Genomic DNA, 24,803 nt, shown 5'->3' on the forward strand with positions numbered 1-24,803 from the left:
TCTTTCCTTGTACATAGGCTAAATTTTTTACTTCGTCAAAATATTTATTTTGCATTTCAGAATTTTTATTTTACTCCTTTTTAAAATTGAAAGTTTTATAGAACTGTACTTATAGATATGTTGCTTTTAGCAAATTTTGATTAAGAAAATATGTAACCTATGATGGCTTACATAAATTAGCTATTTTCCTCCAGGAACTTGAAGTTGAAACGGGGCCCTTTTTGCATTGGTTCTCTTGCTTTCTTTTGTCATAAAATGGCTGGTGTTTTTAGATAACTACATTCAAAGTAGGAAAAAGAAAAGGGATGGAGCTTTTATTATGAAAGCAGAACATTTCCAGATGTCCCGAGTTGACAGCTACATATATTTTATTGGCAGCCCTAACTGCAAGTAAGTCTGACCAAGTATTTTATACTTTTTTGGAAAAGGTGAACATGGAGAAAAGACTAAGCAATAGAGGTCAGTTGTCTGCCCCAGTTTATAAAACTAATTTAATAAAAGCTGAGATACTATGGACTAAAATTAAATTTTAGTTTCAGACGTTACGTATGTCTGTGTTATAATTATTTCAGGACTCCAGTTCAGTCGTGGAATGGACCCAGGCCCCACGAGAAAGAGCTAATCGAGGTGTGGAGCATCTAAGCAGTTACGAGGCTGAGTGGGATATGCTTAATACGGTCTCTTTTAAAAAGAAGCCGCATACCAATGGAGGTATGAATGAAATCCTTTGAAACTTAAACTGGTTTACTACATATAATATACTAATAAATCCGAGTGCAAAGAAAATTATTCAATGCTTCTGAGTCAGAAGGATGATTTGCTGTGTTAGTGTGTATAATTCATAGTCTAGTTATAGTCCACTTTCTTCTTGTTTTGTTATTTCACAAAAGGAATTTTTAAGAACAGTTCTATTTTGTTATTACTAATGACAGAAAATAGAAACACTAAAAATTACCTTTCATCCACATTTTTATTATCTTACAGATTTTAAAAATCGTGTTATTTCAATCAAAAGCACCAGAGAGAGATGGAGTATACTGTTAAACAATACAGTTCTAATTTCAGTGTTTACTGGAATCTTCACAGCTCCTGCAGTTTCCCATTTGTATAGATTCAGTTACTGTTCCCCTTTCTATCCATATTTCAATCTGTATATGCTGTGTGGTGATTATCTTGCATGTAGTTAACAAAAGAGTCAAGCTAATAGCTGGACATACGCAGTATATACCAATTGATGCAAGGGAAATGTTCATATATCATAGGATGTATATACGGTACCAAATATGACCTGGCTAGATTTTCTATGATGTGGCCAGCCTATTTCGGATCTCTTTCTAAAATAAATATTGAGTAATTGTAAAGAGTTGAAATGTGAAGTTTTTTATTTTTATTGATTGCTTTATATTTTGCTTTGTTTTATTATTTTTTATTTATTTTTTGGTACTGGGAATTGGACTCAGGACCTTGCACTTGCCAGGCAGGCGCTTATGCAGCTGAGCTATATCCCCAGCCTGCTTTATATTTTATAAGAGGATATTTTCTTCCTTAAAAATGTTGGCCTGAATTTGGGAATTATCCATGTTTTTCTGTTCAAAAGCTGGCCAAAACTTATGGGAGGATGTAGATGCAGTAGTTAGGCTTTACTTCATTATGTCTAGGAAACAGAGGCATTTAAGAAATGTATTCCATAAGCTTTTGATAACAGTGAGCTTGTTTGTGGATGTGTTGGGGAATGTTCTTACTGTCAAGGAAATAATCCACAAGATTTTATTGTATGTTAAATTGTCAGGATTGGTTTATGTGAAATATTTTTGTGTTGATTAACACTATTAAATTCTTGAAGATGAGAGAACATAAGAATGAGCAGAAAAAGTAAGATTAGAGTTTTGTAAAAGAATGAAGCATTACATGGATGAGAGAATCACGATCTGGCAGTAAAGGTCAGTTTAAGATTTGTGGTTCTCAGCCATGCCTGCACATTGAAGGTTTGAAAGAGCAAAACAGAACTCAAAGATTCAGACTCTGGGGATGGGTCCTCGGCATCTGCCCTTTCAAGAAGCCTCCGGGTGATTGTAATGTGTGGTCAGAGATGAGCATCTGTGTAGCTGTGTAGTTTATCAGAACCTAAGATACGAGTACTCTGTTTATGACTTTGCCACAGACTGACTGATAAAGTGAATAGACTTTATGCTGTAATTTTAAGAGTCAAAAGAAACACTTTCTAAGAAATTAAATTCTTACAAATTTTTAAGAAACTTTTTAAAAAGTTTTTTGAAAAAAGCTTTTAATTTTCTTTTTTAGCTTTTAGATTTTTTACTTGGTACTTTTGCCTTTTGTGAGGCATGAAGAAATTTGGGACAGTCTTTAAGAATATTTCCTGTTTTAACTTTGTATTTCTGAAGATTGTATATTTCATAAGGTCATATTACTAAATCCTTTGTTTTTATATACCAGATTAAATACTTTGTTTTTTTTTTTTTTGGTTTTTTCTCCGGTACCGGGAACCGAACTCACGACCTTGCGCTTGCCAGGCAGGCGCTTAGATTAAATACTTTGAAAATATTGTTTCCCCAGAACAGTAGACTGTCACAATATTACAGACACCATCCAAATTAAATGTCATGTTCTTGATGTTGATTCTATTTAGGACATAAGGAGACTACTGAGCTATTTAGTTCTCCTTTAGTTCTCCTTTTCTGCTGTTCAGTTTCCCCATGTCATTATGTTGGAAGTAAGTTTTACATGTGTTTGGTTGCATAGTAAGTATATTAGAAGTAATTAGTTACCTTTCCTTTAAGGAGAAAGAAGGAAGTTTTAACTCTTGGTTTTTCTTTATAAGTGTGTCTTTTTCTAGGCGGCTGTTAGCAGCAGATTAACTTGCAGATTGCTTTTATGTTGACTTGGTACTAGATTATGAGAGCAAAACACCTTTTGAGTACCTGCTGTCTGTTAGCCACTCTTCAGGCACTGGAGGTATACTTGTGAGCAAGATAAAGTTCCCATTCTTGTAAAGCTTTTATTACAGAGGAAGGACTTGCAGAATTGACTTATGTACAGTATTTCATCTTTCAGACCTTTATGAACAAATGTGTGAACCATTTTCTTTCTTATGTGCTATATAAGGGAAAATGTGTGCAAACTATTTGTTTTTGCAAATGCACAAGTTTCTGGTAGCCAGCACATACTATTAAAAATTTTTCATGTGACTTCTTCACATTATTTTAAATAGTCTTGATACATTGAAAAACACTGTCTCTATCTGGTTCTCCATGGCTGTTTTTCCAGGAAATTTTTTAGTTTTTACATATAAGCTACTAGTATGTATCCTTTCTAGGTAGTTCAGGTACATTCACACTTCAACGGTTCAGGGATAGGCTGGAATTCTAGAAATGTTCACATTTAATATCACATATTAGTGGTCCTAGCACTATACCAGTGAAACGTGATCGGGCGGGTGCGTGGCACTTATTTTAGTTTCAGCCTTAGAAACGAGAACACCATTCAGAGGAGTGTGGAGAAGCTGGACAGGTCAGTGTGTGTAACCTTTCTGGACATCTTTCAAATGACACTTAGTAAAGTAGCCTAAAATAGTGATGGTTCCTGTATCCCTTGCAAATAGAGGGTTCTGTGAACTGTAGATTTTTCTGTCATTTTAGGGGATCTTCTTGGGAATATGAACTGTGGTATTCCTGATTACATAGGAAGGTGACACATAGACAGGTCAGCATCAGTTGATCGAAGCTTGTAAACAGCTGCTTCCCCTGGAATTTCTTTGAATAGCAAGATAATTGACACGTCTTTGAAAATAATAGTAGAGAAAATGTTCTTTTTACAATTTCCAGACACAACATCTTTGTATCTAGTTAAATTGCGAAAGTTTAGAAGTCAGTTATGAATAATAATATTATTATTGAGAAGATTGCTTTTCCTTTGAGGTATATATTTTAATTTCAGTAATCACTAAGTTACTTGTTAAGAATGGGGATGGTGATCACAAATCTGGGATTTTACCTTCTGTAAAAATATCCACAAACTCAAAAAATGCTGAATTTTATCTAACCATAGTTTGTTGCGAACCGTTCTCTTATTAGAAACTTAGTTTGGCAAGATGATTGAGTGTAACGCGTTCTTTTTGAGGCTTTCCATCTCTTCATCCTTACTTCCCCACTGTTTGTTTCCCTCAAAATGCCTGTTTAGTCACTCCAGTGTTTCTCTTTGAGAAAGCACTCCAGTGTGCTTACGTTATCAGTGTAGTTTCCTAAAGATAATTATAAAGGAAGTGAAGAAATATTTTATAGAGAATAAAATGACTTTCCCAAGAGATTTATACTATTTTTATTTGCAGGGACTGGGAAAGATAAATACTTAATAAATGTTTATTGTATACTTGGCCTGTACCAGTTAGTTGACAAGTATTGCCTCTTAAGTCTTAGAGTAATATTGGGAGGTAAGTATAATTATCTCCATTTACAAAAGAAAATGAGGCTCAAAGAGATTCAGTTCATTCAGTTAGTAGGCTGGTAGTATTACAATTTGAATCCAGCCAGCATGCTCCCAAAATATCACAGTCTTTTTTTTGGGCAGAATTTACATTTTACATAAGGATAGCATTTTTTGAATTTGTATGTGGCAGGGCAGTTATTTCAAAAATCATTCTTTTTAGAAAATATTCTGTGGCCAGTTGTAATACAGGTGAAAACCATAATACTATGAAAGCTATAGCGATTCCTTGGGGTCAGCAGATTTGCTAGGCATCATGAATAGCACTGTCAATACCTTTTAAAAAGGTGAACAAAACTATTTTGCCCCACTTTCTTGTTTTTAAGATGCTCCAAGTCATAGAAATGAGAAAAGCAAATGGTCATTCCTGTTCAGTTTGACAGACCTGAAATCAATCAAGCAAAACAAAAAGGGTATGGGCTGGTCGTATTTGGTATTCTGTCTAAAGGATGACGTCGTTCTCCCCGCTCTGCACTTTCATCAAGGAGATAGCAAACTACTGATTGACTCTCTTGAAAAATATGTGGTATTGTGTGAGTAAGTATCAAATTATTTTCTACTTATTGAAACTGGATTGATATATTAATCCTGACACAAATTATGTTTATTTGTCATTGGACATCAGTGATCTATGAGAGGATATCAGCAGCCTTCTTTTTTCTGGGATATTGACTTCTTTGGGTCAGTGATTGAGTGAAATGTTACCATTTTAGTAATTTGAATCTGAAACTTTTATCACTTTAGTGTTTTAATGAAAAGATTGGCCTGATATTTTATACATTTGTTTAAGTGAATGATGGATTATGTGTTAGTAATTGATGAATTACATGTTTTTGAATTTACCTTTTATGTTAAGTATAGTTTTATTTGTAATGTTGGAACTGTGTTCTTTATAAAGTTATTTGTAGCTCTGTAGACAGGTTCTTTTTAATTTTTGAAGTGCTGGGGTTTAAGGCCTCACATATGCCAGGCAAGCACTGTACTAGGGCCTTCTTACTTTCCAAAAATTTTGTGTCATTTATTTACCTGTGCTCATCCATCTGTACACGCTTTTGCTCTCACCCACGACAGATATTTTTGAGACATTTATTATTTCCCAGGCCCTCTGCTAAAATTGTGTGTTGTGCACTAGTGGACAAAAGCAGCATCTTCCTGGATCTCTGAGATGTTATGGGCTTGTGAAAGATGCTGACAGGCAAATGGCAATTAACATTCAAGAACTAAAATGGAAGGAGTGGGAAGAGATGTTTAGCAAGAAGGATGTTTTAGAAGAGGGAGGAGTGAAAGCACGAAACAGTTACAGAACAAAGTGTAGTTCTCACAGGTCTGCAAGATGGGGGATGAAAGAGTACTAAAGATGGGGTCAGAGAGCTTAGTAGAGGTCAGAGCGTAAAGGATCTTTGTGTTAGCAGGTTGTTCCAGTTAGCAGGTTGTTCCCGATGAGATTATGGTGGCCTGAAAGTAGGTGAGTGACAAGTGAGATAGAGGTACTGGAGAAGCATGTAGGGTTAGATTTTGTAATTGGGTCTGTGGAGGTGAGACTAGAGAAGCCGAGGTTTTGGATTTAGGAGAGCTGCAGGAGATCTTCCCTTTAGTTTAATATGCCGTGCCTAACTTAACTTATTTAAGGCGGGGAGTGACTCAGAGTTAGAAGATTTTGATCATGTATTTTCTAGCATGAGGTTCTCCCCTCTTGCGCTGATCCCCTCTGGCTCTCAGTAGGCATGCTGTTCCTGTACTGGTACATACAGGGAAGTCAGGCCTCTTTGGTGGTATGTCCGTTTCAGATCACGAAGAGGGAAGCTGTGCGTAGACCGCCATTGAGAAGATTAAATAGATTCAGGAGAGGCAGGGTTCTGATTGGAACAGATTATGACAGTTGAGTAGCGAGCGTTGACTCTGGGGTGTTAGCACCACAGGAGGTTCATCAGTGTTGTGATACTACGACTTACGAAAAAGCTCATTTGATGTGATTGAAGCATAGTATCTAGAGTGAGGGAAGTGTGGCAGTCCTTCTGTTCTGTACCGGTAAGATTGTACTTCGGAGAAGTAGACATTGCACTGTAAGTGTGCCAGACTAACTGGCCTGCGCCAAGATGACCAGCATAAGGACAGGGGTCAAAGTGGTCTTAGGAAAAGTATTTGGAGGATGTGTAAGTTTAACTTGAAGAATCTCAGTGCAGCATTAAATAATACTCAACCGATCGATCAGTAAATTCTAGACTTCTTATTGTGGTCAGTGTGCATCTGTGCTATCTTAGCTTTGTTTATATCTTAAGCTTCATCTCATGCCATTCTCCTCACTGTGTTTTTCTTTCCGTTCATAAAATCCCTTAAACTCTTTCTTTGAATTCTTTATTCTTCCTGGAATATTCATTTCCTTTTCTGAGCTCTGAGGTCTCAGTTTCATATTTCTTCAGAGGGCCTTTCCTGAATAGCCCCTTTCTAACCTAATCTGATTCCTACCTCCATTCCCTATCCCTACCTCATTTCTTTTTTATTTCTTCATTGCATTTAAGAGCATACAGTAATTTTGTCTCTTTTAGGTTCTGCTATAGAATATAAGCTTTATAAGTATAAGGATTGCATTTTTTTTTTTTTTTTGTACTGGGAATTGAACTCAAGGATGTCACACTTGCCAGGCAGGCACTGTGCCACTGAGCTCTATCCCTGGCTGCAGAGATGGCTTTGTTTCCATTTTTACCTTATTTTCTAGGCACATAGTACACAGCACAGGCATAGAAGTGTTGAATAAATAAATGGCTGGGTAATCAATGTGCTAATACTAACTTTGAAAGGCAAAAAATAAATTTTAAGTTTGTATAACTCCAAAGAGAAATTAAGTCAGAGACAGGTAATAAACTCAGGAGATAGAGTTTTCTGTCTTATATGGTTTTAAAGATAGTGTTGACAAGCGCTTAGGCAGTTACAGGAATATGTGTATCTTGAATGTGTTTTAATAGCATTTTAATGAGAGTATTTAGTGAACCTAGTTTCCTTTTCTGAATTTGTAAATACATGAGATAAAAGAAGCAGAGGTGGTGATAAAAAAATAACATTATTAGTGAGACTCAAGCTCATGGACTCATAATTCACTCCAAAGAAATTTGGAACTCAGTTACTGTCACTTGTGGGCTATCATAGGCATGCCTAGTGAGGACAGGTCACTTGCCATGTGAATGAGAACTTAAAGCATGAGAAAAAGAGCCCAGAAGTTGTGGCAGACATGTACCTCAGTCTCTTCTAGTCTCAGCAGACAGGTCTCTTCAGGAAAGAGTTTCTTTAAAAGTGCTTATTTCTGCTTGGAAACATGAATCCATGAAATAGGTGTTCTTCCTTACGTGTTTTTATTTTTCATCAAAAAAATTTGTAAGCACCTACTGTGTCTTAGATGCATTAGTACTGCATGCTAGAAATATAGCAGGAATCCTGCCTTTGTGGACTTTGTAGTGTTGTAGGAGAGACAAACATCAATTAAATAATGTGAAATTTCCACTGTAAAAAGTGCTCTGAATAAGACATATGGTACAATAAGAACCTATAATAAAATAATATGCAAGCTTTTTGGTGCAGTAGTAATTGAAACTAGGAGCAAAATCAACTAAGTGGGAAGATAAAGTGGGATGAAATATGAGTGAGCCTAAGGGATGAATGCAACTTTAATGATGTAGCCAAAGAGAAAAACTAGGCAATGAGAGTAACCTTCCTACATTTTGATTTTACTGATCTTAATTGTTAAGGTTTATGGCTCATCAGGATGTTTTTGAGAGGAGATACTTGTCTGAAGTGATTACTTCACAATTTCTCCCTGAATGTCAACCATTTCTCCTTTGTATATTCTCCTAGAGGGAAGTTTACTTTTTGCCCTTGAATGGTCTGAAATGTGTAAGGCATCTATCTAATATTTTATCTCTAAGGCTACCCTTGATACCCTGCATTGAAAACAAATGCCCCTTGAAAACAAGTGTGTCCTGTTTCATTTCCTACTAGAAATTATGCCAATTATATTTATGCCTTATGTAACCAGAGACTATATAGTGAACCCAAGTGGTAGAATCTTTATTCTACTTTATTCAAATAGTTACCAGGGCACAAAAATAGTCCAAAATTTGTATCAACCATCTCAGTCAAATTCCTAAGAAATTGCGAGTTCCTTGTTCTTGTTAGTTATGATCTAAGTAAATGGAATGCTTAGATATTTAAGTTAAAGTTCAAAGAAATAAAAGCTTCCAAGTATTATCTTAAAATTTTTATTCTGCTGGGTGTCAGCATGGGGGCAAGGTGTCTTGTTCTTGTCCAGGAGTAATTATGTGAAGCAAAGTAATGCTTCCAGATTATGTCTGTGGTCAGAGATTACAGTAGTTAACAAAGAAGGTATAAGCAAGGAAAACCTTGGTTTCCATCTCACTGAAATGCCAGCTCATCAGTGAATGCCACGGATCGCCCTTCCTGCTTTTTATCTGAGTTAATAACCAAGAGAATTAGACTAGATATCAATTAAGTTATTGCATGTGACTTGCCTCTTGGCTATTACCTTATGAGTATAGCCCTTAATGAGTAATTTTTCTTCTGTACAGAGCAGGTCTTCTTGTTACAGCAGAAAGGGGTCTTGCCATTGGATGAGGAGAAAAGGCCAGTGCTGTAGGGATCGGCAGTCTTATAAGCACCAAGACCTACATGGAGGTTAGGTTAACTGCATAATTTGTTTTTCAGACTCTAACCTGACCAGGCAGAACAAAATAGCCCAGGTCCTTGAGGCTTACTATTTCTCAAATGGTTTTCTTATCCTAGAATACAGGATATCATATTCATTGAAGGTATGTTAAGGGCTCTTTCATCTATCATTTAAAACATAATGTTCATGTGGGTAAAAGAATGAATTGCCAATTTTTCCTACCATGCACCCAATTGTTGTTAGGATATGAATGAAGCCTGTTGACGCCATTACATTATTTTGTACACTGGCCATTTTTCAGTAATACATAAGCAGAAGAATGTCCTAAAAAAGCCAACTTGATTTTATCATCATACAGCATATAGATCAGAGTCTAGGTATAACATGTTACTGTGAATATTCTGTTTCTTTTTTATTCACCTTTTTGATTGATGTCCTTTGCCATGGTATTTATCTATTTCTTTAGTTTTACATACTGGTCATTCTCAATAGCAGTATAAAGTTAGTGCTTCAACTGAGCACAAATATTGTGCAATTTAAAGTTTCTGGAACTTATTCTGGGGTCTAGGTAGAGGCTCACTACAGTGCTTAGGAAGTACTTCCTAATTTCCTGGCGATATGCTTGTATCATTGTGATGTTAGACCATGTTTTCTTTCTTTTTTTTTTTTTAGACCATATTTTCTTAAAAGTCTTCAGTGGGCTGTGGTAGAGTTACTAGTGCTAGTATTGTCTTACCGTTGCAGTGATGTGGAGAGAGATGTATTTCTCAGAATATGTACTTATAAAGTCAGGGTCATAATTTAATAATTAGAAATATTGTAATCTAGAATTCCATTCTTGCTCTTGAAGTGGGCTTGTCCAACACTATACTATTTGTCCTTTGGCTGATATGCTTTCTAATATTTAGTTGATTTCCATCAGGACAATCACATTTTAAATTTTTTCATACTTCTGTACCTCCTAGAGGTTGTCTCACTGCCCATTGCAAAATATTAGGTACCCAAAATGTTTACTTTTAGGAAGTTTTTGTGTTTGCTCTTTGGTAAGGTGGCTAGTCTTCCCGTCTTCAATTTAGTGGCCACTGTTTGCTGTGGGACCTACAGCAGTGTTTTGACACTGATGATCCCCCTTTGATTTTAAAGAAATCATTCAATGTATAATTCATTCTTGGAAATAAAGTAACTGCAGGAGCAGTCGTGCTGTTCTAGGAAAGAAATTCATTCTTACAGTAACTACTTTTACTTTCAGATGCTGTGCTTAAAAGTTGACCTATCATTAAAAAATAAAATGCCTTGTGGGACACTGTATGTCCTCAGTTGCCACCCCAGAAATGTTTAAAAAAGTGTGCATAATGAAAATTGAATGTTTTGAAAAGTACCTTTTTTCTGGGTGTAGTGGTTCACATCTTAATCCCAGCACTTGGGAAGCTGAGGCAGGAGGATCACTTTGAATTTGAGGCCAGCCTGGGCTACAGAGTCAGTTCAAGGCCAGCCTTTCTCAAAAGGACAAAAAAAAAATTTTTTTTTTTTTCTTCTTGTGTCAAATGACTCAACCTCAGTTTCTTTTAGAAAAACCAAAGGGTTTATTAGCTGGTATTGTTTCTTTAGAGACAGTGTTGTTTCTGACTGTAAGAATAAGATCCTGGTTTGGATTTCATGTCCCCTTTAGCATTACTACTGCATCCTGTTATGTTAGAAATGAGAAGAGATAACTGTTATTAATGATCTTATCTCAAACATTTATAACAAACTAGAGGTATATAGCCGCAAAATAGCACATTTAATTTTTATTTTAAACACAAACAGTTGTAGATTTATTACAACTAAATCATAAAACTTACTGAGTAGAAAAGACTGGATAATTTGTCTATTTAAAATTAGATGTCTGAAAAAAAATAAGAAATTAGATGTCTGTTTGTTTTGCATGTTATTTATTCTATAGTTAATAAGGGAGTGAGACTTGTTTTTAGAGCTTTAATAAGCAAGAAAGCTAAAAACAAAAAATAATCTTGTTAAATGTATTCCTAGTTACTGTTAGCATGATTAATGATCTTTGTCAGATAACTGCTGTATTTTGTATTTTTAACATCTTGTGTTGCAGTAGTGCTAAGCTGTACAGTGAAGTTGGGAACCATTTCCAAAGAAGACATTTTCTTATATTGTACTATTAAATTTTATGCTAATAGAGGCAGATATATTGTAAGACTATTCTAAAATTGTAAGCAAGAATATCAGTTCATTACAATTTAAACGTCTTGGCTTTAACTAGGTTAAAAATACACATCATTTGTTTTTGTTACATAAAATTTCACTGAGTATTAATGTTTCATGATTTGAAGCTTATTTAAAATATTTATTAAATGCTTGCTAATATGCTAATGGGACACTTCTAGAACTAAATTGAGAAGACTGTTGTTGTTAGGAGACATAACTGCGTACTGGTGATAGGTAGTAATAGATGTGCTGTGCCAGTATTTTCTACAGATCCCTTTTCTCATTGCAGATCTCCACAAGATAAAAGAATACTTCTTGTGAATTGTCAAAATAAGAGTCTTTCACAGTCTTTTGAAAATCTTCTTGATGAACCAGCATATGGTTTAATACAAGTATGTTTCTTAAATCTATTCTGTATCAGTCTATTAATTTGATTATTTTAAGTAGCCCCTACCTCTTACCTTTTCAGGGGTACACAGAATAAGGCAAGTGTAAATGTGATCTTTATGGAACTATGCTGTGTAATTCTATAGAGGTAATAATATTTGCAGTACCCAGAAGCTTCCTTGGTTCTCATTTATTCTCTTATGAGGTATTGGGGTTTAAACCCAGAGCCTCACATTGTAGAGCAAGGGCTCTACTACTGACACACCCCAGTCTTCTTGCTCTTATCCCTTTGGAGGTCATGGCTGAGTTTAGAGGAACTACACACTTTTCTTAGTTGTTATGAAGGGGTCGTACCTGACCCGAGACCTCTGCAGGCTTAAAAGCAATTCTTCTCTTTATCATAGTCTTGAAATTAAGTATCAGTAGATTTTTATATGGTTTTCTTTGATTAGTGAGGTTTAACAGAATAGACCACTTTGAATTTATTAATGATCAGTTTAGGAAAAAAATGGGTTTGAATATTTATTCTAACAAATACAGTACTTTTGGAAACACTATGTTTTAGGCACATTTTTCCTTGGTTTTGAAGATACAAAGATCAAAGAGGTAACAAGGAACTTTTTAGAAAGGAAGACAAGTGAGCTAAACACTTGACAATAAAAAGTGAAGGGGCAGTTTTTCTTATGAAAATAATCAGTTACTTAATAACAGTTTTTGCTAAATTTGAGTGAGTAAGCAGTTTGGGCTTCATAAATGACTATAGTCCTTACAATAGAAAAGCATTTTGCTGTTTTCCAGGAAAGCAGTCCTTAATAGTACAAAAGCCAGGGCTTTTGGTGTTTTCTAGGATAGCACTATTCCAGAATAAATTATTCTAGTTGTTTTATTAATATAAGAAAAAGAAAATGTCAGCTAATATTTAAATATCATGAGCTTTTAAATTTAGCTATCTAGTGTTTTATGTTTGACATTCCCTGATGGATTTGTGGTTAGGGTTTTGCACTTTCTCCCAAATATTTTATGTTAGACTAGTGTAGTACACACTTCAAGAAGTGTTTGTTTATTTTTGTGAAGGCAGGACTGCTAGACAGAAGGAAGCTGTTGTGGGCCATTCACCACTGGAAAGTAAGCACTGCATATATTTCTGATGTATGCAGATTGAATGAAGTCTGCAAATCATTTGTTTATCTACAAATCAATTAGTAACATTAACTTGACATTTATTATGCTATTTTTAACCCAATGAAAGGTTGGCTTAGAAAATTTAAACTTTTCTTCTAAGAAAACAAATTTCAAGATAATCTTAGAACACCCTGTTTTAGTTTTGATTTCTGCTCTTTTAAAAAGCTTTACTCTTTCGCTATTGTGGGATATTTTTGCTCCTTATTTGAATTAATAATGCTAATATCTTTCTTCCTACTACATAGAAAATTAAAAAGGATCCTTACACAGCAACTATGGTAGGATTTTCCAAAGTTACAAACTACATTTTTGATAGTTTAAGAGGCAGTGATCCTTCAACACATCAACGACCACCTTCAGAAATGGCAGATTTTCTTAGTGACGCCATTCCAGGTCTAAAGATAAATCAACAAGAAGAACCAGGATTTGAAGTCATCACAAGAGTAAGTGGAGATTTATCTTAATACAGCTCTTATATTTTAATTGGAGTGCGTTTGCTGAACGCTGTAGAAATGGAAACTCAATTTTGGTGATACCTACCTAGCTCTTTCCTGTATCACCTGCTCTTACAGCTTTTTGCTGACTAATCTATTTGACAGTGAATACTTACCTGCTTCCAAATTCTTGATTTGTTCTCTATATTCATCTCTTAATGTTGCATCTGTTTCTTTGATTACTTCTTGATAGTGAACAGATTGTTTCATGGAGCACATAGAAGTGAACAAATAATGAACTTTGCATATTCTTTGTTTTATTCCTTGTTTGATACAGATACAGCATTCCTTTAGGATTTTGTTCTCACGTGAATCTTTCATTTTTTAAGTGAGTTTCCCCCTGAATTATGGGAAATCTTTATATATGCTCAACAAAACTTTCCAATTTGCTGCAATTCTAGGCTTGCTCCTAGATAGAAAGTTATGAATGTGTAAATTGTAATACTTAAAGATTTTTTAAAAAAGTCTCGCAAATGGTTTTTTAAATTGCCAATTTCTGTTAATTGAATAAAAAGCTATAGAAACTACCAAGTGGAGCTAATGGGTCATGAATCACTTTTGAGAACTACAACTTCAGTTTGGAAAGAAAACTAATTATGATGAATGGAATAATTATGTATTTTCTCTATTTTAAATAATAAACTGTTTGACTTGAAGGGTCTCAGAATGTACATGTTGAACATTCTATATTTATATAATTTAAATCCCAAATAGCAAAGAACTGAGAACCCCTTCTCTGCTTTTTGAAGATGGGTCTCACCATTTAGCAGAGGCTGGCTTGAACTCTGGCTCATACTGATGTCAAACGTGCCACCCTCCTGCCTCAGTCACCTTGGATGGCTTTTTTTCTTAAATGACAAATGTTTTTAGTCTGTGGGATTTCCTCTCCAAATTTGTAGCCCAGCAGGAAATGTAATTCTGACAGAGTTTGTAAACTAAACACTGGACTGAGTACTGGAAAATAAGGGAAAATACTGGAAATGTTAGAACTAATATCTGAAAAATAGTGTTGTAGATTTAGTGTTTGTACATCTTGATGTCATGGGGCTAAAGAAGTGCTTTTCTTGCTGATCTTATTTTAGATTGACTTGGGAGAACGACCTGTTGTTCAGAGGAGAGAGCCAGTATCGCTGGAAGAATGGACTAAGAACACTGATTCTGAAGGAAGAATTTTAAATGTAGAGAATATGAAGCAGATGATATTTAGAGGGGTAATTCAAACACTCTACCGTTGATTGTATTATAAACTACTAGTGTTCAGGGTTTGTGTTTTTTAAGAGGAGGAAGAAACTTCTTTATTTCTTTTATGAATGATGCCTTAAGATTTCTGCATTCAGTTGTACCGAGTGAGGCGCTTACAGTGTCCTTGGGGGTCAAGTATGGGGATACCCTTGACCCTAGGAGAAACTGTTCTCCCCTACTGTTGCTTCCGTGGGTTGTGTGAAGGAAGTGTGTATCCCAGTGGCATTCACCTTATCCAGTAAGTTTGGACTAAGACGCATCAGTCCTACTTTGCACTGTGCTACTATATACTCTGTGTTGTTTGAGCTTCTGCTAGCCGTTTCCATCTTGAGATTCTAGAAGTAAAAAATAAGGTAGCATTTACATAATTGAGCTATTAATTTGTATAAAACTACATCTTAAACAGTAGTTTTCCTATTTACTTCTAAGTAAGTTTTTTGAACGTACAATGTTGCATTCTTTTTTCTGATGTGTTTAATATGCATACTTTCTTCAGGGTCTTAGTCATTCATTGAGAAAGCAAGCGTGGAAATTTCTGCTGGGTTACTTTCCTTGGGACAGCACTAAGGAGGAAAGAACTCAATTACAAAAGCAAAAAACGTGAGTAATGGTCTATGTATGTGTTCATCAAGGAAATTCAAGTAGCTCAACCATACAAATTAATAGAGGGTTTCTAGATGAAGATTTGGAATAATGTTGGCAATGGGAAAATAATTTTATTTTATTGTTTAATAAAAATTGAGTACTGTAATTTCAAAGCAGTAACATTAGAAAGGAACTCATTGTAGTTATGTTGGAGAATATGTAAACAGATGATAGAAAATTCTAGTCCTCTTGTGCTAGCTTTAAACAAACCTTTCATTTCCTTAATGATTATTTAGACATACATTGATTTTTATTTTTTTATTTTTTGGTCTTTTTCAGACAGGATCTCGCTGTGCATTTCAGGCTGGCCTTAAACTCACTTTCTATCCGGGGCTGGCCTCGAACTCACAGCAGTCCTCCTGCCGTTAGCCTCCCACCTGCTCAGATTATAGGTGTGCACCACCATCCCTGCTAGACATACATTTAAAAATGTCTTGTTCATTTTTACAGTTCATTATGAAATAAAATCAGCTCATTGAAGTATATTTGCTCTTTAGGGTAGTTTCCTTTGAATTACCTACTGATTTTTTTTTTTCATTAAATTATTTGTTAAAATAATTTTAACTCCAAATACAACTGTTGAATTTGCATTGAGTTGTAACTACAGTCCATGTTTTAATTGAAATGTCAAGGTTCAACAACTGACATTGCTGTAAGACAGGAAACTGTTGTTCAGTTTTAAATGGTCAGTTGTATTAGAGCTCAATACAGCTGTGAAGGATGGTTCTTTTTTGAAACTGTTTCTCTTTTGAAGTTATTTCTCCTATTGAAACAATATCAGCTTTCCAGGTATACTTGTTCCTAGTGGTCAGTCTAGCCTTGTCCTTCTAGCTGTTGTTACTGCGTGTGTATTCACATTTTCTTGGCAGCCCAGTCCTTCTCAAGATATTTTTATATTAACAACTTTCTGCAATAAACTGGCTTGAAAATGAAACTCTTATGTCACTTTTTAAAAAAAAACAAAAATCATTTAGATTTGTACTTCAATTATGTAGAAACTTAAGTAGTTAAATTTTTCTTTCTTTTTTTGAGACTGGGTCTCGATATGTAGCCCAGGCTGGCCTTGAACTCGCAGTGATCCTCCTGCCTCTGCCTCCCAAGCACTGGGATTACAGGCATGCACCACCACACATGTACGTGTTGTGGGCATGTACAGTATTTTTTCTTTTGCAGCTTACCAAAATTGTACTTTAAAACATTTCATTGTTATGTTTATAAATTTAAATTCCTCTAGTGTTATAAATATTTGGATACACTGTTTATAGAAAAACCAAACTAAACAAAGTTAAGAATAAAATTTTCAAATAGCTTTCTTTGGTATAAAATTGTTTCTATAGTGATGAATACTTCAGGATGAAGCTACAATGGAAATCTGTCAGTGAGGAACAAGAGAAGAGAAATTCGAGATTAAGAGATTATAGAAGTCTTATAGGTAAGTGTTCTTAACTTTGGAAATGCAAGCGAGGTTAACTTTGAAGTCTTAAGGTTAATAATTAGCCTAAAAAATAGAGAGGAATGTATTAATACTACCAACACCCCCCCTCCTGTGGAAGATTAAAGAAGCAGAGCTAAAGGTCAGTGTGAGGGTTCAAAAGAGAAGTCAGAATTGCAAAGTAAGCTGGGTGTGGTAGCACATACCTGTAATCCCAGCACTTGGGAGGCGGAGGCAGGAGGATTGCTATGAGTTCCAGGCCAGTGTGGGCTACCTAGTGAGTTCAAGGCCAGCCTGAACTACATAATGAGACCCTGTCTCAAAACAAACAAAAAGAGTTGGAAAGTGCATTAGACTGTGTGCTAATGTTTGTTTCTCTCCCGTCAGACACACTCAGTCATTACAAGTAGTGATATACTGTATTTAATTTTCACTTCCAAAATGTGAATTAAGATTGTTTAATTTTATTTTTTAAGAACTTGCATTAATTTATTCACTATGAAAATTTTTGTTTATTGTACATAAATTAGCTATAAGTGAGAAAAAGGAGTTTTGTTTCAGTTGCTCATAGGTTATTATGGTTAATAGGTTTTGATTTATATCCCTGTAGTCCTTCTCTAAATATGCATGTTTCTTTAAATAAATGACTAATAAATTTTTGTTTTAGAAAATAAAAGTATTTACTAAGGAATAACTATTCTCTAGGAAAAGAGATATTTAGGAAAAGAGACATTTGATAGAAATTTTATCATAAAAAAAACTAGCCTTATTTCTAAATAATCAGTACTACCTGGTGCTAATGATAAAGACCAGGTAGATACAAGTTAGTGAAGGATGCATAGTTAGTGCCGTACTTGTCTACCTCAGAGGTTTCAGTTCATAATCTCTGTTTTACAAACTGAAGCATTGAGAACATACATGACTTGTCTGAGTTTACATGGTTCATGTCTGGAGTCTAGTTTTAATGTTCTTAACTATCATATTACACTGTTTTATGTAATTTTAGGATAGCTTTGGCTAGTTGTGGGGTTGTTTTGAAATTCTTCGCTGTAGTTGCATTTGGATATCTGCAGCCTTAAAAATATAAGGGGATGTGTTACCACCACCACACGAGCCATGACCATCTTCCCATGAAAGAAAGAAATCTCTAAATTAGTGAGAGAGCCCAACATAAAGTGATTTGGGTTTTTTGTTTGTTTTTGAGACAGGGTCTTGTCATGTAGGTCAGGCTGGCCTTTAGCTTCACTATGTAGCCTAGGCTGGCCTCCAACTCACGGTGATCCTGCTGCCTCAGCCTCCCGAGTGCTGAGATTATAGGCGTGTGCCACCATGCCCGGCATATAACGGTGATTTGTAAAGATAATTGCTGAGCTCTTTTTGGCAATAGTACTTTTGACAGAAAAAGCAGCTTATTTTTCTGGGAAGTAAATTATGCCAAACTCTGTCTCTCTTCTGTGAAGGAAAATGTGGGGAATGCAAGTCACGGAGTTACCTAAAGTTTCCAAGTGAAGAATCCCACTATTTCTACTTTAAGTAGGAGAAAATGGTCCTGGATTTTTTTTTTTTTTTTCCTGCTTGGACATAAAACATTGGACCTGGCAGGGATCATAGAGGTCAACTAACTCAGTGTTTGATCCCTTTTCTTTTCTCTCAGTAGTGACAGTGACTCATCATCTTGATCTTTCTGTGTCCTATTTTCACTCTAGGGTAGGGTAGGGTGGACAAACTGATGAAGGCAAAAGGAAAAACAGTGGAGGATTAGTTGCAGTCTGCCTAACACTGTGGGTCATTGTAAAGACTTCTGGCTTTAACTGAGTGAGATTAAAAACCCCTGGCAGAGTTGCAGAGTCACTTGATCTGACTTGTATTTTAACAAACCACGTTGACTGCTATCAGGAGAATAGTTGTAGGGGGCGCAAAGTTGGAAAGAGAAAAGCCATTTGAGGCTGTGGCTGTCATCCAGGTGAGAGGTGAGGGTTGCTTGATTGGAAGGCCAGTAGTTGAGTGGCTGAGATGTGAACATAGTCTTGAAGAACAGGAGGTGTATGTCATGCAACTCACAAGTGAGCCCTGTTCCAGGCAGAAGGGGCCAGCAAGGTCTAAACTTGTTCCTGCTTAGGACCTCTGCATGCTGAAGACAGACGAGGAGACCGGGTGGTTAGAATGGGGCTAGTCAGGGTGGGAAGTAGAATGAGTTGGGTGAGAGAGATCCCATACTGACTTAGTGTGTTGTTGTCACACAAGGGGAGCAAAGATGGAAGGATCTTTTCCCCAAGGTTTTTAAGGTGAGCATCTGGAGAAATGGTGCCGCTGATGTTTGCTAAGAGGGGAAAAACTATGAGACAAGTATGAAGGGGAATATTTGGAGTTCAGTTCTGGGTATTAATTTTAAGAAATTATAAGAAATAGATCTTATATATCCATTAGGTTAAAATGTAGAGTAGGAAGTTGATATAACGGCTGGAGTTCAGTGGAGAAATCCAGGCCAGAAATAAATTTAGGCATCATCAACATACATAGGCTGTAAAACTACATAAAAGTATTGATTAGGACGCTAGATAAAATTACCAAGGATTGGAGGTCCCATTTGACCCAGCTATTCCTCTTCTGGTATCTTCCCAGAAGAGTAAAAACCATTATACCACAGCAGTATATGTGCACCCAGGCTTATAGTAGCACAATTTGTCGTAGCTACATCTTGGTAACAACCCAGATGCCTATCAACTGAGGAACGGATAAAAAAGATGTTTTATACATGTATAGTGGAGTATTATATATATGTAGTAGAGTACTGCTCTGCCATAAAGAATGATAAACTTGAGACTTTTATAGGTAAATGGATGAAGCAGGACACCGTACTCATAAGTGAAATATATCAGACCCACATGTATAAACATTGTGTTATCTCATAGTGTGAAAAACTAAATGAGTAAATAAGATCCCAAATGTACAGTAGATATTGTGAATTGGGAAGACACTGTTCAAAAGAAAAGAGAAACTGTGATGGGGAAAAGGGGAAAAGAAGAAAGGGGAAAGGAAAAAAATATATTTATACATAGGATAGTTAAGATAGTTATACAGCTAGTTTCTCTGAAATAGGTAGTTACACAGCTATATAGTTATATAACTATTTCTCTGAAATAGTTATATAACTTTATATAGTTATATATATAAACTTTATATAGTTATATATTTATATATATTTATATATTTATATATATTCATATATATATTTATATAAACTATTTATATATAGTTATATAACTATTTGTATTAACTATATAAATATTTCTCTGAAATAGTTATACAGCTAGTTCACTGAAAAAAAAGATTTGTGCAGGTATTGTGTGGACAGTATGTCAAGCCTGTATCTTGTACTCTGAATAACTAGTATGAAGATAACAATATGGATTAATTATTGTTACTCTCGTACTAGCCTGTTTTGAAACTCTGTTTTATTGTTATTTTTGTTATTTTTTCTCTTTAAAATAAAAAAAAAGTGTTTTTCTTTCAATAAGAGAAACACCAGCGTGGTTGGGTGCTGTGGGAACGACAGTGAAGGGGGAAACCTGATGCCACTGGAGCGGGGACAACAGTCACTAGAGCCACCAGAGGAGAGTTACTGGAATCCCTGAGTAGCTAGTGGTGGTGGAGCCCAGGTCCAGGCGGGGCTGGTCATGGCTGCAGTCGTGGAGCTCATTCATAGGAAAGAAGGCTGACTGTAGCATATAAATTTCCCATGAGTTACGTGGTCTGAGGAGTGGGAACCTGTGCAGATTGTTTCTGTAGCGTCAGTTTTCCCAGAAGGAGGATGTGAGATCTTCATTCCAGGGCTGAGAGGCTGTGGGAGAAGAGGGATGCTGCAGAAGAGATGAAATGTGAAATAGATGCATCGGGAGTGTGAGCGGGTGAGGGCAGCGGTGCATGACGGCCAGGTAGCGTGAGGCCCCTCCTGCGCTCAGCGTGGTGTCCGTCAGATGTGGTCACTCGGCGGGGTTGGTTTTTGTTCTTCAGCCGCCTTTAGCAGCATCCCCTTAGATGGAGAGTCAAATTTAATTAGGGCTTTAAATGCTTAAGTACCATTTTCTTTCCACAAATACCTTATAAAATAATGCCTGGGTTGTTTTTACTGCGTATATACGTAAGATGAAGGAGACATGGTAGATCATGGGAATATGAATGAGTTTGTTACTGTGTTTAAAATACTTATCAAGGCTTGTGTTCTTTATTATGACTTACTGCCTGAAATGTGAGAATGAAACATTAGACATTTGTGATTTATAAGTGAAATTTTATACTTATAATAGCATGGTTTTTTGGTATTTCTTTCGCTTGTTTGGGAAATGTTATCCTCATTCTAGATTATATGCTTGCTTTTAAAAACAAATGTAATGTATTTTAACAGAAAGCTAGAATAGTCTTAACATTTTTAAAAATGCATTTGCATAACCTAATTTCAATATTATAACCTAATTTTACTATTATAAAATACCACCTTTTTTTAGAAGACATTTTAATTCTTAAATTGTTTACTAGGGGGAGAGTAACTGGCTTTGTAACAATTGATTTTAGAGTAAAGTAATCATTTTCACTTTTCTTCCTGACTTACTGATGGATTCAAATTTAGGGAAGCTTTCTGAGTTGTACAATCTCACAATAAGATGCATGTAGTGGGCGTCAGTGTTGGAAGTGAATTGATATTACATTGCATACACTAATGGTGTTATTTCCATATCTGCTTTTAATGTCATTCAGTCTTTGCCAGCAAAGTATGACAAAGTTAAAATTAAATTGCTTATAACTGAAATTGAATGATGTATATGAAAAAAGAGAAGTAATTTTTTGAAAAGATCATGGAACATGACAAATTATGAATGAAACAAATGTCTTTGGCTATGCTTGATTGGGTAGTAGTTCTTTATTGCTTTTAAGTATAAACCTGCATGTATTGAACATTGGCATTGTTGTTACTGATGTGAATTATGACTTAGTATTGTTTTTAATTCATGGAAAATGTTTCCTACTTTGCAATTTAAAGGTTATGTTTAGATTAAAATTGAAAAATACTTGAAAATTTGCCTATGAAGAAGTGGACTGGTTTTTGAAATATATTCCAGAATGTTATTCCACATCTGAAATGGAATTTGATAAATTCTTCTTTCATTAAGCTTGGCAAGAAGTGAAATTAATAGTAAGAAAAGTAATTCTGTATTTGTAAGATGTAAGCTTTATAAGAATCTTTTGTTTTGGAAAGGTTTTCAAATATGTGATGATTTTCCTCTTTAGAAAAAGATGTTAACCGAACAGATCGAACAAACAAATTTTATGAAGGCCAAGATAATCCAGGGCTCATTTTGCTTCATGACATTTTGATGACCTATTGTATGTATGATTTTGATTTAGGTAAGTTCTCCTTGAAAGTCCTAATTTGAAAAGACTTTTATATGTTATTTTAGAATTTTAAAAATTTAAGTTAGAAATAATTGGCCTGTTGAGTAGGTTTTATAAGGGAGGCTTGTTCTGTAGGGGACTAGAACCCTGCAAGGCTGTGTCTCCCGAGCAAGGAAACTGGGTGTTGTAATACATAGGCTACTGTGGGATATTTTCAATTTTGAATTATAGTGACATCTATAGGATATTGCTCTAACTACTAGCTGAAAGAGTTAAGGATTTTAATGTTAGATCACTGCGTTTCTTTGAATGGAGTTACATACTTGTGAAGCTAGGTTTTTGGCTGTGATGTGTTAAAGCAAGTAGTATGTGAAAAAAGATTTTATAGTTCTTTGGATTTGCGGAGACTTCACATGTGGAACATGTCCTAATCTGAAAATCTGAAATGCAGTGAAGTCATGTTGTGTTGGCGCTCAAAAAGTCTTAGACATAATAAAAGTAGTTAGGGCCGTACAACTTACTAAGTACAGGAGGTTAAGAACCCCTCATCCAAAAATGTAAAATCTGAAATGTTCTGAAGTCTAAGAAATAAAAATGCCAATGTTGATGTGAGTTAAACTTCTTTGAAACAAGGAGTGTCTTGGGAAAAAGGTACCAAAATGGAGAAAGTTTAGAACCATTGTTTGTGCTTTTTTCCCTTGTGAAGTAAAATACCCATTCAGTATCATAGATAATAGTGCAGATTATTTTGAAGGCCTCATAGAACCTACTTTTTATTTTCTCGGTGAGTCTTCCTACCAGACTGGCGCTGGAGGTAAAAGTGAAACGTTCAGTAGGGAAGATGCCTCACGGGGAGAAAAGGAACTAGTATCTTAAGAGCCTAGAGAACTCGAACTGTTTGTTTAAAGGGCCAACAAATTTCCTAAGCGTCAGCGTTTAAATAAGTATAAATAAGAACATTTCTGAGTTAAATGCCATATAAACAGCTCCGAGGTAGAGAATAATAGTTGTTTTTTAGTTTACTTTAGTAGAGCTTTGACATCTTCTGAAGAAGGTGATTAAATATTCCCTTAACATTTAACCCAAGTAACCTGGGCGTGGTGGTGCACGCATGTAATCCCAGCACTCGGGAGGCTGAGGCAGGAGGATCGTTGTGGGTTCGAGACCAGCCTGGGCTACAAAGTGAGCTCAAGGCCAGCCTGAACTGCACAGTGAGACCCTATCTCAAAAAGATTTAAAAAAAAAAGAAAAATTTAACCCATGTAAACATTGAATCATGGCTACATTTTCTTCTATGCAAGCTTGTATCTGTGCAAGTTTCCTGGCTTTCTTTTTGTAAGGGGAAGATGCAAACTTGGTGGAGGGGCTTCAGGTGTCAGCCTCTTTGGTGACAGTACGTTGAAGGTCACAAATGTAAAATGTAGCCAGCCCTGTGTATTACACCTATAGTCAGCTTCCAGTTGGGTCATTGAGAACATGTTGGTAGTGTGCTTTTCAGGTTGCTGAGAACATGTTGGTAGTGTGCTTTTCAGGTTGCAGAGTGCTGCCATACTTGATTTGATTTTTGCTTTGATTCTAATAGTAGCCTTTTGAAGAAGTGGAAAAAGTAGTCCTCATTTTATGAGTAAGGTTATAGTAAGAGAGTGACTCAGTGTCATACAAGTAGTACATAATTGGTCTTTCTTGCAGGTAGGCATTTTTACCTCTCTATCTGTAGCATCCCAATCTATTGGCATTTTTATTTCTGTTGCCCCTGTAGGGAAGAGGACTGCTGTCCTCTGAACAGGAGACGTCATCCATTCTCAAATGGTAATTTTGAGGTAGAAGTCACTCACACAGTAGGTGTCACTGCAGGACGTGTCCGCTTGTTTCCCATTGTCTGTGTTCATGCTGTGCTCTTTCTGCTTAGGTGCTTCAGTTCTCTGAAACATAGTCGAGGTTCCTGATGGCAACTTGGCTTGTGAGAATCTAAGACAGTTTTTATAAAAGCAGTAGATATCTCTGCTCCCCAACCCCTTTGCTTTTTTGGGGGACAGGGACTTATTGTGTAGTTCAGTCTAACCTTGATTCATTATCTAGCCCAGACTGGCCTCAAGCTCATAGCAATCCTTTTGCCTCAGCATCTTGAGTGCTGGGATTACAGGTGTGTGCCATCATGCCCAGGTCTTTTTTCATAGCAGAGTGACCTGGGCTTAGAGATTTACTGTCTTTCAGGCTATTGCATCGTATTGACTTGCTTGTCTTCTTAGCCCATAGGTATAGACGTGTGCGCATTGAACTCAGTCTCATTGATAGTAAGGATGGAGGTAACAATTACCAAAAGCAGACTGAAAAACTCTGGAAGAATAATCTCTATTCAGGAACAGACACTACTTCAGAAGTGTCCATGTGAAACATGTTTTTTTTTTTTTTTTATAGTATATGTTTATAGTGATGACCCTGGATAGTTGATAATAGGTTAAATTATACTTAAAATACTATATGTAAGAAAGCAGAAGTGTCTGAATTTTTTTATTTATAACCCTCCAAGTTTCTTTTTGTTTTTAATTTGATACCCTAAGGGATAAGCTTCAGTTACCTGGAAAGTTGACCTGTGTATAGATTAAACGTTCCTTTTCAGTGAAGAAGCTGTACAGCAGGA

The 24,803-nt window shown here is 35.8% G+C and overlaps 1 protein-coding gene across 3 annotated transcripts in view; it reads left to right on the forward strand.

Moving 5' to 3' along the window:
- The window catches only part of Tbc1d15 (TBC1 domain family, member 15), a 54,533-nt gene that overhangs the window by 17,229 nt on the left and 12,501 nt on the right, over positions 1–24,803 (forward strand). For 2 of the 3 annotated variants that reach the window (XM_005374322.2, XM_013517636.1), the window contains exons 4-12: positions 573–711; positions 4,827–5,037; positions 11,679–11,781; positions 12,851–12,901; positions 13,204–13,401; positions 14,535–14,663; positions 15,191–15,294; positions 16,677–16,771; positions 22,058–22,174. In XM_005374322.2, the coding sequence (XP_005374379.1) occupies positions 573–711; positions 4,827–5,037; positions 11,679–11,781; positions 12,851–12,901; positions 13,204–13,401; positions 14,535–14,663; positions 15,191–15,294; positions 16,677–16,771; positions 22,058–22,174 (1,147 nt within the window). The remainder of the gene's footprint in view (positions 1–572; positions 712–4,826; positions 5,038–11,678; positions 11,782–12,850; positions 12,902–13,203; positions 13,402–14,534; positions 14,664–15,190; positions 15,295–16,676; positions 16,772–22,057; positions 22,175–24,803) is intronic. The other variant, XM_005374323.2, reaches the window with a different exon arrangement.

This window comes from Chinchilla lanigera, unplaced genomic scaffold, assembly GCF_000276665.1.
Source record: "Chinchilla lanigera isolate Chin_1 unplaced genomic scaffold, ChiLan1.0 scaffold00004, whole genome shotgun sequence".
Taxonomy (NCBI): domain Eukaryota; kingdom Metazoa; phylum Chordata; class Mammalia; order Rodentia; family Chinchillidae; genus Chinchilla; species Chinchilla lanigera.